General features: G+C 39.8%; 1 protein-coding gene across 4 annotated transcripts in view; it reads right to left on the reverse strand.

Annotated features, from left to right (window-relative positions):
• Positions 1 to 1,083: 1,083 nt before the first annotated feature.
• Positions 1,084 to 15,545, reverse strand: part of FBXL20 (F-box and leucine rich repeat protein 20) — a 96,865-nt gene continuing 82,403 nt past the window's right edge. For 3 of the 4 annotated variants that reach the window (XM_032871481.1, XM_032871482.1, XM_032871483.1), the window contains exons 9-15: positions 14,646 to 14,720; positions 11,641 to 11,771; positions 9,579 to 9,639; positions 8,643 to 8,687; positions 6,559 to 6,615; positions 4,444 to 4,656; positions 1,932 to 2,918 (exon numbers count right to left, since the gene is read on the reverse strand). In XM_032871481.1, coding sequence (XP_032727372.1) covers positions 2,811 to 2,918; positions 4,444 to 4,656; positions 6,559 to 6,615; positions 8,643 to 8,687; positions 9,579 to 9,639; positions 11,641 to 11,771; positions 14,646 to 14,720 — 690 coding nt within the window. In that variant the 3' untranslated portion in view covers positions 1,932 to 2,810. The other variant, XM_032871484.1, reaches the window with a different exon arrangement.

The following is a 15,545-nucleotide window of genomic DNA, read 5'->3' on the forward strand; positions in this document are numbered from 1 at the left end:
ATAGAGCACAATGTGCTTTCATAGTCAAAATATTGGGGGGGGGGGAAAGGATAAAGCCTGATCCCCTTATTCCTCATATCCAACAGTATGATTTCAAATTTTGGTAAGCAAATGTCCAAGACCACCCAGTGAAAAATGACCTGAACCACACACAGTTACTGTATTCAAGGCTGCCCAGAGACTTTGCTTGGGTCAGGACAAGGGCCTAAAGAGGAAGTTAGAGACTAGAGACACTGAGAATAAATCAGCAGCATCACTGGGAGTAAGATGGAGGCTTTAAACAGAAGGCAAGATGAGTACAGGAAGAAAATGAGAGCACTGCAAAAAAAAAAAAAAAAAAAAAAAAAGAAGAAGCTGGGATCACCCTGGTAGAGCCAGTGTAGAGGCCACAAAAGATACTGATGTAGCAAATGATGCTGGAAAATGTAGAGGGAAAGGCTGCTTGGAAATAAGGAAATACTTTAATGGCCTCTACTGGCGGGCAATTTAAATCCATACTCACTAACCAATCAGGGTTTTATGGTCAATTTGTTCAGACAATACTAAAAAAACCTTAATATGTTAGAGCAGATGGCCCCTAAATATTTCTCTTTTTACTTTTGTCTGAATGAGTTACCTGGGGATCTGAATATTACCAACCACATCTGGAAGCATGTGTGCAAGTGTGTGCGTCTGTGTATGTGGGGTATAACCAGGAGGAGTCTCATTGTCCAAAGTATATCCCTATGCCAACTATACTCCAATAAGAAAAATTAAGTATATTCTTCATATGATATTTTGAAAAGAGAATAAGGGGAAGGAATAATGAAAAATGAAAGTAATTTGAGCTTTTAAAAGCACATAATAAAAATACAGGACTTAAAGTAAACTTAACATGCAAAATAATGGTGGACAGTACAGATTTCTAGCATCCTCTCATGGAACTGCTTGTGGAGAAGTCAGTCCTACTTTATTCTTACATATGCCGGTAGAGCCAGCACCTGCAGCATTATAACAAGTCTTATAACAGCCTGGATCATGCAAGAGATGATCTAAGATCATGGCAGACTGCACAAAAATGTCCTAAAGACAAAAAAAAAAAAAAAAAAAAAAAAAAAGGTGTCCTATTAAAAAACCACATAAGGTTTCTAACCTTGGGCTTTAGAAATCTACTTCTTATACTTTAGAAACTGATTTTAGTTTCCTCATCCTTTATGACTTTTTGGGGGGAAGGAAGGAAGCCTCTTCTTTGACTCTGAATCATGGGCACTGAATAGGCCTTCAGCTCTGCTGCCCATGCTGGGCAGAGACAACGAACCCCCTGCTTCCTCTCAAAGCCTTCATCTGGTTGCCCTTGTATTTCTCTCATGGGAATCCTGGAGCACAAGAGAGAGAGCGTTGACAGGTTTTGAAATGGTTCTGGTCCTTTGAGGCGCCAACATTTGAGATACACCATCAACACTGCCATACAGTTGACCAACTGTTCTAGGATCATTCTCGTATCCCTGGAAGGCTTGAACAGGGGGAAAAAAGAGAGAAACTGACCAGCTAGACGGCACAGCAACTCTAGCAGCGCTCTTACTAAAACAAAACAACCTCACAGATACCAATCAGCGATGGTACTGCTCACACCTAGATTTCAGTGAGTATTTGACATGTCTGACCTTGGGTGGGGGGTGCTTTCAGGCTCAGTTTCGGGATCTGCCATTCCACTCTTTACTAATAATGCACTTCTTTCTCCTTATTAAGTTAGGGGATTCTGATGGGAGGTGCAGGGAGAATACTGGGCATATCATGCGTATCATTATAATATCACAAGGTATAACAGAAACCAAAAGGCAAAGTTTGTTTTCATCAAAACAGTTTTAGCTCAATTTCTTCTCGTACCATATCTCGGTTTTGTGATAGTTTCCCTTCACGCTGGCAAAGATTCAGGCAGGGTCCCCTAATGGTAAAATTTAGAATTAAGAAAATATTTATTGATAATGTCTCTTTAAAAATGTTTGGTAACCCCAACTAATCATCCAAAATGCACACTGTAAACACAGCAACAGCAAAAGAGTAACAATCGAGTGTGAGTAAGCAGACAATGAACAGGTGACAGACTGAGCAAGAGTGCAGGAGGGAGCAACAAAGACCGAAAGACAGGTGCACAAGTGTGCTACAGAGAGCGACAATCTGAGTGAGTAAGTCATCACATTTGGACCACAGTGATTTCAGTGCAACCACTTAGGAAACCTCTGGGCCAAATACTTAAAACAGGAGGAGGAATGGATGAGCCTTCTTTGTGAGCATGCTCAGCATACGTTGGCATGGGAACGAGGAAGCACAGAAGCTCTGTAGTCATCTCATGATGGATGACTACCATTTATAGGATGCAAAGAAATTTTCTTTCTGGTCCCTGGATACAACATATATTGCTTTTCTATGCTTTCCTTGACCCTGGAGGACTGCAGTTGCTGTTCCAAAATCACCAAAGAAACCCCTTCACAAAATGAAGAAACTGCAGAAGCAGTAACACTGGGTTTGCTGGAATGCCCCCTTCCCTCCGCCTTGCCTATAATTTTCTTCTTGGCATGTCCAACAGGAATGGTTAAGTTTCACCAATCCACTTGATAAAGCCAGCATGGGCTTCAGTCCCCTGGTCACAGAACTAGAGTGGGTGGCGGTGAGGGTGGGTATGCATGTTATGTGCGGCTCTGGGGATCTGGACGCTGCCCTCACTTTGTAACCCTTGCCCAGAACACTGGGGTTGCTTCCACTGGAGACTCCATTGTAACTCTAGAAGTGTCATTAAATACTCAGTTCACCAAGGTTGACCACCTCCATTGTCATAGGATGATGCAGCATCTGCAGAATCGCTGTCTGCTGCCCCCTACTGATGGGGGTGGAGTGACAGGTGCGAAGTAGGCGTGGACTTTAATATTGGGCAAATGGGTCTGAAACAAGACAGAAACATTACTAAGAGAGAGGGCTTTGACAGAAAGAGCAACACTGCTTTTCAGAAAAAACAAAGGAGGTAAGTGAACATGAAAGCAAGGCAGAGGCTGAGTACCAGTCAGGATGTTGAGAGGCCTGGGTTCTGCTTTCTAGTATTCCAGGTTGTTCTAAATGACTAAATAGCTCCTAACTTTGGTATCTGCTTTTTAATAATAAAACTGGGGGTAAGACTTTATACTAATCTCTTAATCTGTCCCAAAGGGACTGCTAGTTGCATTCCCAAAATTGAAAGAAACTGTACAAGCTTAAAATGATTTTTTCCACATCACTGTGGACAACATTTCTTCTGATATTTTCTTAAAAAGTCCATTATCCTCTTTTAACAATACACTGTTTTTACTACATAAACAGTTTCTGAGTTCCTGGCACACTCAAGGCACTGTGCTAGTTACATAAGGGAGTACAAAGATGGTCAACACAGAGGTCCTGCTCTTAGGGAACTTAACAGTCTAGACATAAATAGCTAAATTAAAATGGAAAAGTGCTAAGTGATGATTTGAGAACAGATAAAAAGTCTTGAGGACTCAGAGTTGGAAGAGATTCTGTAAGGAGGCCATCCATAGGAGAGGCTCTCATTGGCCTGCGGCTCTCCTCTTTTGGTGTAGAAGGAATATGGCTGCAAGGCTTTCCCACAGCAGTTATGCTCTCAGTCCTCTAGGTCCAAAGGGAGAGGAAGAACTAAGACCACTGGAACTCAAGATGAGGTTTGGTGCTCCTTTATGTACTCAGATGCCATATGGCCAACATGGATGTTTTCAGACACTGGTTGTAAGGGCCTAACTAAGCACAGTGCCTTTCCCACAGCAGGTGTGAAACAGATGTTCCAATAAATGTCTGTTGAGCTGAATAACCTAACATATAGATTCATTCATTCTTTTATAACCTCCTTGCTGGCAACCTGTCTTCTAGTCATTTCACTATGCATGGGTCTCTTTAGTATGGAGGATGGGGCTAAAAGCAAGCATTAAAAAAACAAAAACAAAAACCCCCCAAAACCCCACCAAAACAAACAAAAAACCCTACTTAATCCATTTGTTGTCTTAAAAAAGAATCCCAGCAAAAGGGTCTGATGTGAAAGGAAATACAAATTAAATTCTTAAATCCCATTTAACTATTTTTCTTTATGTTATTTCTTTCTTTCCTGAATCTGGCATGTGTTTTTGACTGTGGGCATGTTATTAAGCCCTGGACATTACGGGAGAGACTCTGCTGGGAGAAGACCTACTTTCTTCCTCTCAGTGGGTATTTTCCCACTAAATTTCCATTTGGAACAACAGGTAAAAACTATCTACCCTTAGGTTTGCTCTCCATTTTTTTTCTCTTTGCTGAATGTCCAAGTCATAGAAATCTACATCTAAAACAAAAACAAATACAAACAAACAAAAAGGAAACGGAAGAGGGAAAAAAAGAAAGAAGGAAAGGTGCCGAGAGTATCAGAGCTGGAGAGTGTGTGGCCGTGTTTACCCTGAGTCTCTTGATCCCAGCCCGTGTGATCTGCTGGCAGTCATAGAGTTCTATCCGCTCGAGGCTGTGACAACTCTTCAAGTGCTCCAGGGAAGCATCTGTGATCAGTGGGCAGTTGTCCAGTTCAATCACCTCCAGCTGGTCATGGGCGCAGGCACCATTCCCCAGGTGACGAATTCCATCGTCTGTGATCAGCTCACAGTGAGACAGACTCTGCAGCCAAATAGAGCAAGGAAGGACACTGGAACACCTCATGGTATTTTTCTAGCCACCAGCCTGTACACAGGCAGAAAGGAAACCTTCTGGGTTGGATTGTGATGTCTATGGAGCCATCACCAGATCTACGCGGTGAAGTAAGAAAGCAAACTAGAGTTGCTGGGGTTCTGCTTTTGACTATCAGTGACTGACATTTCTGTGTGTGATTCTTTTTCAGGGAGGAAGCAGAGGGAGAGGGAGAGAGAGAATCTGAAGCAGGCTCCATGTCCAGCGTGGAGCCCGATGCGGGGCTCAATCTCACAACTCTGAGATCATGACCTGAGCTAAAATCGAGAGCTGGACGCTTAACCTACTAAGCCACCCAGAAGTCCTTCTGTGTGTGATTCTAAATATACTGTGTGAATTTATGCAAGGACTACGAAATAGTTCACGAACAAATCATGATATCCAAGCCCACATACAAATTTATACTTTTCTATAGGGATAAGAGGGGCTCAAGTTTTTTTTTTTTAAATACTTAAAAAAAAATTGGTTTATTTGACAGAGATCACAAGTAGGCAGAGAGGCAGGAGAGTGGGGGTGAGGAGGCTCCCGGCTGAGCAGAGAGCCCAATGTGGGGCTCGATCCCAGGACCCTGAGATCATGACCTGACCCGGAGGCAGAGGCTTAACCCACTGAGGCACCCAGGCACCCCTCAAGTTTTTCTTGAACAAAACCTTCTGGAATTTGGACTAAATACTGAATACCTGGTACAGGGGAATGTCCAAACAGTTAACTAACTGAAGATGATTCCTACACCTATCAGGTGTGGTCATCTCTTCACACAAATCCCTTTACTTTATCAATTTTCCTTAAATCCCTGGTTCCCCCACGTGAAACTCTGAACCCCCTTGTTCCAATTCTAATTAGTAACATACCATAAAAGACATACAAAAAATGAGCCTGGACACAAAATAATTAAGCAGAGTAGCAGACAACACCCCTAGTAAAGCCTTGATTAGTTCTGTTTTACAGGACCATTTAGTCTCAAGGTGAAGCAAATTGTATTTTGGGCTATCCTGTCTCCTGGATTGCTGAAATTTAAGATTTTTTTTTTTTTAATTTATTTGACAGACAGATCACAAGTAGGCAGAGAGGCAGGCAGAGAGAGACAGGAGGAGGCAGGCTCCCTGCTGAGCAGAGAGCCCGATATGGGACTGGATCCCAGGACCCTGAGATCATGACCTGAGCCGAAGGCAGAGGCTTTAACCACTGAGCCACCCAGGCGCCCCTGGATCGCTGAAATTTAAACATTATTCAGGCTGAAGTGTAATTCACGTGGGAGGGAGAAGTCATACCCTCCTTGTCACTTTTCAATCTCCAAGTACTGATAAATAATCCCTTGGTCCTCCGTAAGTTGGCAATTTGCAGAAATATGTTTTCCCAAAATGGTAGCCAGACACCAAGAAGGAAGTATGAGGTAGGTTTGATTACATAAAACTTGAAAAACATGACCTGAGCTAAAATCGAGAGCTGGACGCTTAACCTACTAAGCCACCCAGAAGTCCTTCTGTGTGTGATTCTAAATATACTGTGTGAATTTATGCAAGGACTACGAAATAGTTCATGAACAAATCATGACATCCAAGCCCACATACAAATTTATACTTTTCTATAGGGATAAGAGGGGCTCAAGTTTTTTTTTTTTTAAATACTTAAAAAAAAAAATTGGTTTATTTGACAGAGATCACAAGTAGGCAGAGAGGCAGGAGAGTGGGGGTGAGGAGGCTCCCGGCTGAGCAGAGAGCCCAATGTGGGGCTCGATCCCAGGACCCTGAGATCATAACCTGACCCGGAGGCAGAGGCTTAACCCACTGAGGCACCCAGTGAATACATAAAACTTTAAAAAGTCAAACTTACCAATACTTGAAGTCGAGGACAGTGTATAGAAAGTTGGATTAACGTGCTATCTGTTATCTGAAAGAAACACGTAAGTTTATTATAGGTATAATTCCAAAAAAGCTTCTTGACTATACCTCATTCTTGAATATAACTGTATTCTACACTGATATCCTGATATTAATCATAAAATAACAGATCTTAAGATTGAAAGCCCTTGAGCTACTTGAACCTGTTCTTTGAGAACCTATCTAGGCAGGCTTGAACACATCTAGTCATCTGCAGTCTTCCATCTTTGAACAGGTCTGTTGAAAATTCTCTTTTGTTTCTGAAATGAATGAAAATCTGTCCCCTTGTTACTTCTACCCACTGGACTTTGTTTTACCTCCTTAGAAAAGAATCAGGAGACACTGCTCCATTAAAAAAAAAATTTTTTTTAATGGGAAAATATCCTCAAATTATTAAGTATATCTGCCTATATTTTATAAGCCATGATAGAGCTCTGATAACCTGGGTGTCAGGTATTTTCCCAAAGACGACAGAATAGGGGCTGCTGGAATCTGGGTTAACTATGAACATTCAAGAAGGAGGAACTCTTGAAGGAAGAACAGTCTTTTAGAGTTATCTTAGGCTGGAAAGTAAATCAGTGCTTCTTTTCAAATGTTCCTCCAACTCTGAAATGATGATGATGACCGTAACACACAACTTCACAGGGGCTAAGAAATGGTGGGGGATGGAAGGCTGGGGAGAGAAGGTGTGTGCACATCACTGAGAAGGAGTAACACTGAAGAGGATGCGCTGCACACTCAAGCATGTGCGAGAGATGGATGGATGTGACCAAGTTCTAGTTTAGTAAGAACAGTTGCTAAGGAGTGTCTGGATAACAAGTAATTTAGAAAAAACTGACCTCTGCAGTTACTGGAAGTATCTTTATTGTTACCATTAAAAAGATTTACTAATCTATCTCCTTTTTAGGAGTCGCCCTTCAAAAATTTCTCTCTGATCAACTAGTAATCTTAAAGCTCTTATAATTGGTAATAAAAGAAACAGTTGCTAAGGCAATATTTGGTCTGTCTGCCCAAAGGGCAGAGTTGGATCTCCAGGGCTAATATTATAAGGGGTCCAGAGTCTCACTGAACTAAAAAAAGGGTGGGGGCAGTGCTATACTGTTCATGTGATGGGGCTTTAATTATTTACTACTGTTATAACCCTGTATGTCTTAGGAAACACTTTAACATCTTTATAACCTGAATGCTTGGACCTACTTTCTTTCCACTGGCAACCTTACTGATGGCATATATTTTCCTAGTTCCTTACCATGCATGCCACGAGTACTTCTGCCTGGATACCTGGAGGACACCTCAATAAATGAAGAATCAGTACTGCCACCAGGCACTACACTACATTGGGACAGGGAACTGAATGTTTCGATGTGTATGTATTATGTAAGTTTTTTTTTTCTTTTTTGCCAGTCTCTATCATACTGTATCTCTCTCTTTTTTTAAGAATTTGTTTATTTTAGGGGGAGATAGGTAGAGGGGGGCAGGTGAGGGAGAGAATCTCAAGCAGACTCCTCATTGAGCTTGAACCCCAGAGTCCGCAAGCCGAAACAAAGAGACTCCTAACCAACTGAGCCACCCAGGCGCCCCTATGATAATGTATTATTTTTAAACTTTTTTTTTTATGATTTTATTTATTTATGTGACAGAGATCACAAGCAGGCAGAGAGGCAGGCAGAGAGACAGAAAGGGGGAAGCAGGCCTTCCACTGAGCAGAAAGCCCGATGCGGGGCTCAATCCCAGGACCCTGAGATCATGACCTGAGCCGAAGGTAGAGGCTTAATCCACTGAGCCAGCCAAGCACCCCAATGTATTTTTTTTTTTTAAGATTTTATTTACTTATGACAGAAAGAGAGAGATCACAAGTAGGCAGAGAGGCTGGCAGAGAGAGAGGGGGAAGCAGGCTCCCTGCTGAGCAGAGAGCCCGATGCAGGGCTCCATTCCAGGATCCTGAGATCATGACTTGAGGGAAAGGCAGAGGCTTAACCCACTGAGCCACCCAGCTGCCCCGATAATGTATTTCGGAGTAGAAATCTACACTCTTACCTGAACACACTCTTCCAGGTCCATTTTTTCAAGCTCATGGCAATTCTACAGAATACAAAACCAAACATTATAGCACCAAGATTTAAAACATGGGAAAATTTAAAGCCAGAACACTAAGAAGCAGTATTAAATACATGGACAAAATCTTAAGTTTCAGAGCTGGTGTCATTCTAATGTCACTTTCTGCCTTTATTAATCACACATTTTAAAAGGCCTTGATCACATTGGAAATTTCTCAATTACGTATCTAATATCTTTTAAGTCCAAGGGAATAAATTTTCTGCACATTAATACCAAGCTAATACAGAATCCTTCCAACCATAAATAATGAAAATTATCTCTTTGAAAGAATGGAAGGTAAATTGTGTGTCCTCACTGAGTTATGCCACGTGCTGCCCCCTACCCATTAGTCTTCTATCAGTCTGCCTGAAAGCAAATGTCCCTCCCCAGAGTCCATATATGCTAAAGACAGTATAATTTTGAATACTATTATTATACAGTGATTTATAAAACTATTCCAAGTATTTATTCTGAAGAACACAATAAAATCTCTTAAACCATCTCCATTTAAAAGTAGGTCTATATGTTTCTTTCAATGTTACTCTCACCCACTAGTCACATACCAAATAACCAAGAAAGCTTTTCCACGAAGCACTAGGAAGGCCCTGCCTAGTTTACCATCTAATGAAAAAGTGGCAAATCAAGTCTCAAGAAGGAACATCATGGTCTCCAAGACACATCTGTATTTCCAGAGCAGTTCACGTTCTTTAGGCCTGTGGCTGCAGCACGAGAAGGCTCAGGCACACCAGCCAGAGAAGTGCCCTCACACTCCACACCCTCCTCCACTTTGCTGCCATTCCACGTTTCCCTTGTTGCTCACTCTTGTGAAATTAAAAAAAAAATTATTTTGTAAAGAACCTGGAGAAAATAACTTACCCTGGCCAGAGTGGTAAAGCCTACATCTGTTAATTGAGAACACCTCGCCACTTCTAATATTCTGTTGAAAAAACAAAACAAAACAAAAACAAAGTGAAAGTCAAGCCCTTGTTTTCTGAAAACTGGGTTTATTGAAACAGCAAGAATTTAAGAAAACAACCTCCTATTCCCTAAACACTGCATGATAGAGTGATATTAACAGCTAAGCAAGTCTGTATACAGATCTTGCCATTCATTTTCATGGAGTCATCATAAAGTGGTCCTGTAAATACCACATTTCAGGGTGATGCAATCAGAAGAATATAATAGAAGCTTGTAGTTAATGCCAAAATGCATTTAAAAGCCTTCTTGATGGCATACTGCTTACCCCCAGAGGGCAGCCTGCTCCTAGAAAACAAAGGAAATGGAGATAAATACTCTGCTTCAATTAATCTGTTGCTCAAGTAAATTATTCTCTTTCCCCATTTTACATGTAGGTTCACTCAAATTTAAATAGCTTTTAAAAATACTATGAAGGGACTGGTTAATTACAGGCCTGTCCCATGTATGAAATTCCACACTTATGAAAAAAATGCCCTTAAGCTTCCTGCCTCTTCCCACAGGCTCCCAGGGAGGCCCAGCGCAGAGGGGGGCTGAGCTGGCAGCCAGTCTCCTACTCAGGAACTGCTGAACACCAACAGAAATACTAACCACGGGACCTGGGAATCAAAAGTAGCTCTTTTCTGTGAAGAGTCTGGTGGTGTCTGCATGATAGTACCAAATAACATATCTTCATGTTTGCTTACGAATTACTTACTACATGAGTTGAAACAAACAAAGCTATAATAGAAGAAATCATTATCAACTAGCAATGAGAAATGAACATCTAAGGGGAAAGCAGGATCTGACTGAATCTAACTTTTGATTCTGATATTTGAGAGCCTTTCTGTCCGAACAATAAAATAAACCGTGAAGGAGTAAGAAGCTGAACACTCCTTGCTTTAAAAGAGAAAAAGGTCATGTGTAATATTTTTAGGGAGGAGTCTTGCTGCCTCCTTAGCCCCAGGCCTCTGATAGTATTAATTTTGACCAAGTCTATGATATATCAAGGAATTCTGATAATCTAGGCAACTTTTCTTTTAACAATTATGGTTAGGCCTCTGGCCAGGTGATAACAAAAAGCTTTAATAAAGTTATATGGGTTTATAGTGATTATTATATGTGGTTTCCTGGGTTCTGGACCAGACTGCCTGAGTTTGAACCCTTGCACCTGAACTCACTAGCTGTGAGACCTTGAACAGGTTACCTGACCTCTCTCTGTGCTTCAGTTTTCTCACCTGTAATATGGAGATAATAACAGTGCTTATATGCTATTATGGGGATTGAATGAATTAATATTTGCAAATCACTTAAAACAAGGGTTAACATATCTAGCATATAAGTACAATAAAGTTGTTTTAAGAACAAAAAAGGCATATGGGGATCATCCTTATTTATTACAAAACAGCATGCTGTGTGCTTTTACAGAACCAATATGGTTTTGAAAGCATGTGCATGCTAACACTGCATTCTTAGTAAATATTCAGCCAATGCTTCTTTAGGCAAAGAGGAGGAACCACAGAGAAATCAGGCTTTCTCTAAAAGACCATGAACACAAAGGAAGTATTCCTGCAGGGCTGTTTTTTTTTTTTTTTTTTTTTAAATACTTAATGCTAAGTAGCTGGCATCATTACCACAAGGTAAATAACCACAGGGTAGGCCTTTAAAAACTTTCTTCCGAAAGGAATTATATGAAGTATTAATAAGAGAAAATGCCTTTACTTCATTTCTCAAGTAGAAATAAAATGTGAATTTTTTTTTCCTAGTATGGATAGCAAGAAGTAGGAAACGGGGGACATTACCCCTTGGTTTAAGCCAATTATACACATAATCAAGTGAGGTAAAAAGCAAGCAGTTAGCACCTAAAAGGTAGTAACCTTGTAGTGTCTACCTTAAAAATCTCAAAGTTCCGAGCAATAAATTTGTGTGAAGAAGGCCTTTGTTCCTTTCCCCTGATTTTTTGAGCTAAACAAGAAATGTTTACCTAAGCCGTGGGCAGTTCTGACCTAGAGCATTCAGGATGGCATCTGTGATGTTGGAGCAGCCGGAGGCACAGAGGGACTGTAACTTATGGCACCCTCTGCATATAGTAATGAGACCTTCATCTGTGATTTGCTAAAAAATAAAAGCAAACCCCCCCATAGGTATTAGTAACTCAGCAGAAAAAAAGAAGGAAAAAACGTTACCTCTGAAAATAAGCACCAAAAAGAAATAAACCAATTTAATATTAATCAGGTAGCAAACCTAAAAGAAAATGAACACACTTTGTTTCTCCTTTTCAGTTCCTTTTGATTTAATGTGCTCATTTCTTTCTTTTTTTTTTCATTTAAGTAGGCTCAATACCCAACATCGGGCTTGAACTCACGACACTGAGATCAGAATCACATGACTGAGCCAGGCACCTCTGTGCTCATTTCTGGTGTAGACGGAAGAAGCTATAATGGGATTCTTTTAATGTAATGGGACTGCAAACAGTATGAGGTGCATCATGGGTTAGATTCAATTAAATTATTTTAAAACCCAGAAAATAGATAAGAATGGCAGTATAAACTTATTTGCAAGTTCAAAATTGACACCGACATTAAGTTAATGAAAAACTAAAACAACCTGTGGATGACAGTTTCAACTTCATATCAACCACAGATCTATTTCTTTCTTTTTTTTCCCCATTTAGTTCTTTATTTTAATTGTAATAGTGTAAAAAAAAAAATTTATGGAGATAAACAGCTGTATCCAACTCAAACATAATTTTATATGTTTTAAATTATTCTAAAATTTGAAAAGGACACACCAAAATGTTACGCTAAAAAAAAAAAAGCCATGTATAAACATCTTAACATGTTGGATGTGATTAGCAATTCAATTTGTCCTGCTAGATTCAAAAATTTTGTGTAAGCCTCAGAATAAAGCTCCCTATCATCTCTGTTCAATCAGTGTCCTTAGGTTGCCAGGACAATTAGAAAAAAAAATATCGAGCTTTAAATATTCACTGCTTAAAAAAAAAAATATTCACTGCTTAAATCAGTATATTCTCAATATTGTATAACTAAAGCAAGATACAGATAAAGAAGTGGATGCTAAGGCAGATACAAGATGTATTGTGAGGATAAATTAATGAGGATCAACACATGTGGAAGTAACTAAAAAGGTGACATGCAAGTGTGATGTATAGTTATAACTAAATGAGGATAATTGAAATGTAAAGGGGAAGCAGCAATCAATGAACATGCATATGTACCAGGTCAATGAGAATTTGTGTCACATAAGATCAGGAAAGTAAGTTGTAGGACTGTGCTGCCTTTTCCTTACCGCCCCCCCCTTTTTTTAAAGATTTTATTTCTTTATTTGACACACAGAGAGACAGCGAAAGAGGAGACACAAGCAGAGGGAGTGGCAGGCAGAGGGAGAAGCAGGCTCCCCACTGAGCAGGGAGCCCAATGTGGGGCTTGATCCCAGGACCCTGGATCACGACCTGAGCTGAAGGCAAATGCTTAACCGACTGAGCCACCCAGGTGCCCCTGCCTTTTGCTTCTTAATGTTTTCAAGTCTTTAAGGGATTACTGAGGAAGAAAGATGAGAAAAGTCATATATAACAATTCTTCAAATTTTAAAAATAGTAAAATTTACTGAACTTCTATGTTTTCAACTTAGTCAAGAAAAAGAATGGAATGAGAATGTACTTTGGTCACGTCAAGAGTTTTGGTCAGAAACGTGAAGTCTTAGGAATGAGAATCATTGCATCACATCCTACAGAAGGAATGACTTATGCCTTAAGATCTGGGTGAAAGGAAAGAGTAAAATAAACAGATGATAGAGCTGGTTCTTTGTGCTTACCCGCTGGGGTTTCTGTCTGCTGGAAAGGCCAAGGAAATGAAACTAAAACAGCAAACAGTAGGTATGGTATATATGTGTACGTAACATATATCCACACAAATACATACAGAGCATATCTGTGTGTATATACACATACGTAAGATCCAAAGATGCCAGAGAACAGTTTTTTTTTCCTGTCACTGTAAGATGATGATTTCATGCTTATAGCAGTTGTGTAAGCTCTTCCTGTCAGGTCAGATATTTCAGTTTCATAAATGAAATCAGGCAAATTCTGAGAGTTAGCAACTATGGCAATCAGAATTAAAAGGAAGCGGTGATCAGACTTAAAAGGCGTATCATTCCTTTAACTCAGTCTTTAGGAGCCTCCTAAGCAGATCATTATCAGCACCATCCCTTAAGGGCTGGAAGGGGGGTTGCTTCAATTGCACAAAACATGGCCCTATATGTGTCACCTTTCAACAACCACTACAGTCTCAAGTTTCAGGTGATTATACAAGAACAGGAGGGGATAATGAGCAGAAGTTTTAGCAAAAACAAGGCAAACCCTCATCAAGTCTTTTCACTTGCCATGAGAGGCTTTCACTCCAAGGCAACACATATTTGTAATTTTCAAGGCAAGAGAGAAAAGATAAAAGTGTATTGTTGATGTTCTAGGACCCTGAATAGTTCCAGCAAATTGAGCAAAATGCAGGGGTTTGGGGATACACACAAAAGAGGTGACAGTCTAAAAAAGCTGAATGTGAATTACAATACCACTTGGAAATACTTGAGTACATTTTGCTTGTCATCTGTTTAGATCAGTGGTTCCCAATAGTTATGACTCACTGATAGATCTTCATTGGCATAACTGCAATTAATTAACCAAAAAAATATTCTAAGTACTAAAGTCTGTGAATAATTCACTTCTAAAAGTAGAAAAGGGGTGGAGTTCTAGTTAGCTTATTTGGAAATCTGCATGGGCAATATATTCTATATTATCTATGTCAAAACCCTTAGGAGTGAGTGTCCTTAAACATGCCAAGAATCGTATCTGTGTGTCTCCTGTGTCCCCAGGGCTGAGGTGGAAAAACCACTGGTCTTGATGATGGAAGCTTGTACAATAATATTACTGCAATGAACTACTAATACAAAAGAATTGTGGGAGGGACGGCTTACTAAGCAAGTCTGCAAGTTCAAGGTTACCAGTTCAGGACAGTGTGCACCTATGTACTTCAGAGCTTCATCTTCTAGCTAGAAAAATTAAAAAGACAGAAAAAAAAAGATTACTAACACTGTTTCAAGAGATAAAGATATAGGAGTATACACATTTCGTCAACACATGCTAAATAAAGCCAACCAAGCTTCAAAGGAACAATGAACCAGAAACAATGACCCATGATCAAATAAAGGCATAATTCATGTCATTAGTATGGTTATCAGTATTTTTCATCAGTTCCAACCACGTCAAATTCACATGATCACCAAATCAAGGAAAAGATAAAATAAACACTGCTTAATGTTTATGGATTTCTCTTCTGATAAATTAAGTATGCCTCACAGCATTTTGCTCAGGGATTACGAAGCTAAAATAATTTTCACACTTCTGTACTTCCTATATAAAAAGTTTTTTTTTAAAAACAAACTTTTGGGAGCAGAAGCTGAGAAAGGAATCCGGTTTATCTGCTGCTGGAAGATGAGTGCCACGCGTACAGTGCTGAGAACAGATGGCAAGTAATTGATTATAATGGTGCATTCCAATCAATATTTTTCAGGATTCTATAAATAACCAGAAGCTCAAGCTGTTGTTTTAAGGCAGTCTTACTTCCAAAGCTCTGTTTCAAACAATGGAACTCCTCCCATCACAGTGAAGGAATAAGGGCACTTTTAACAGAAGCCAAGGCATGGTTTCAGTAACCATTAATAAAAGAATGTCATAAGAGCTTAGCCCTACTTTGTCAGTCACTTCTAAACTCACTTCTGATTATTTCCTTCGAGACACTGCCATGTCAATTCTTTTTTTCTTTTTAATCACCGTAAAATACAAAGATAGTAAAATTTTTAATAGCAAAATATGTT

Source organism: Lontra canadensis, unplaced genomic scaffold, assembly GCF_010015895.1.
Source record: "Lontra canadensis isolate GAN:19392208 unplaced genomic scaffold, GSC_riverotter_1.0 scaffold43, whole genome shotgun sequence".
Taxonomy (NCBI): Eukaryota; Metazoa; Chordata; class Mammalia; order Carnivora; family Mustelidae; genus Lontra; species Lontra canadensis.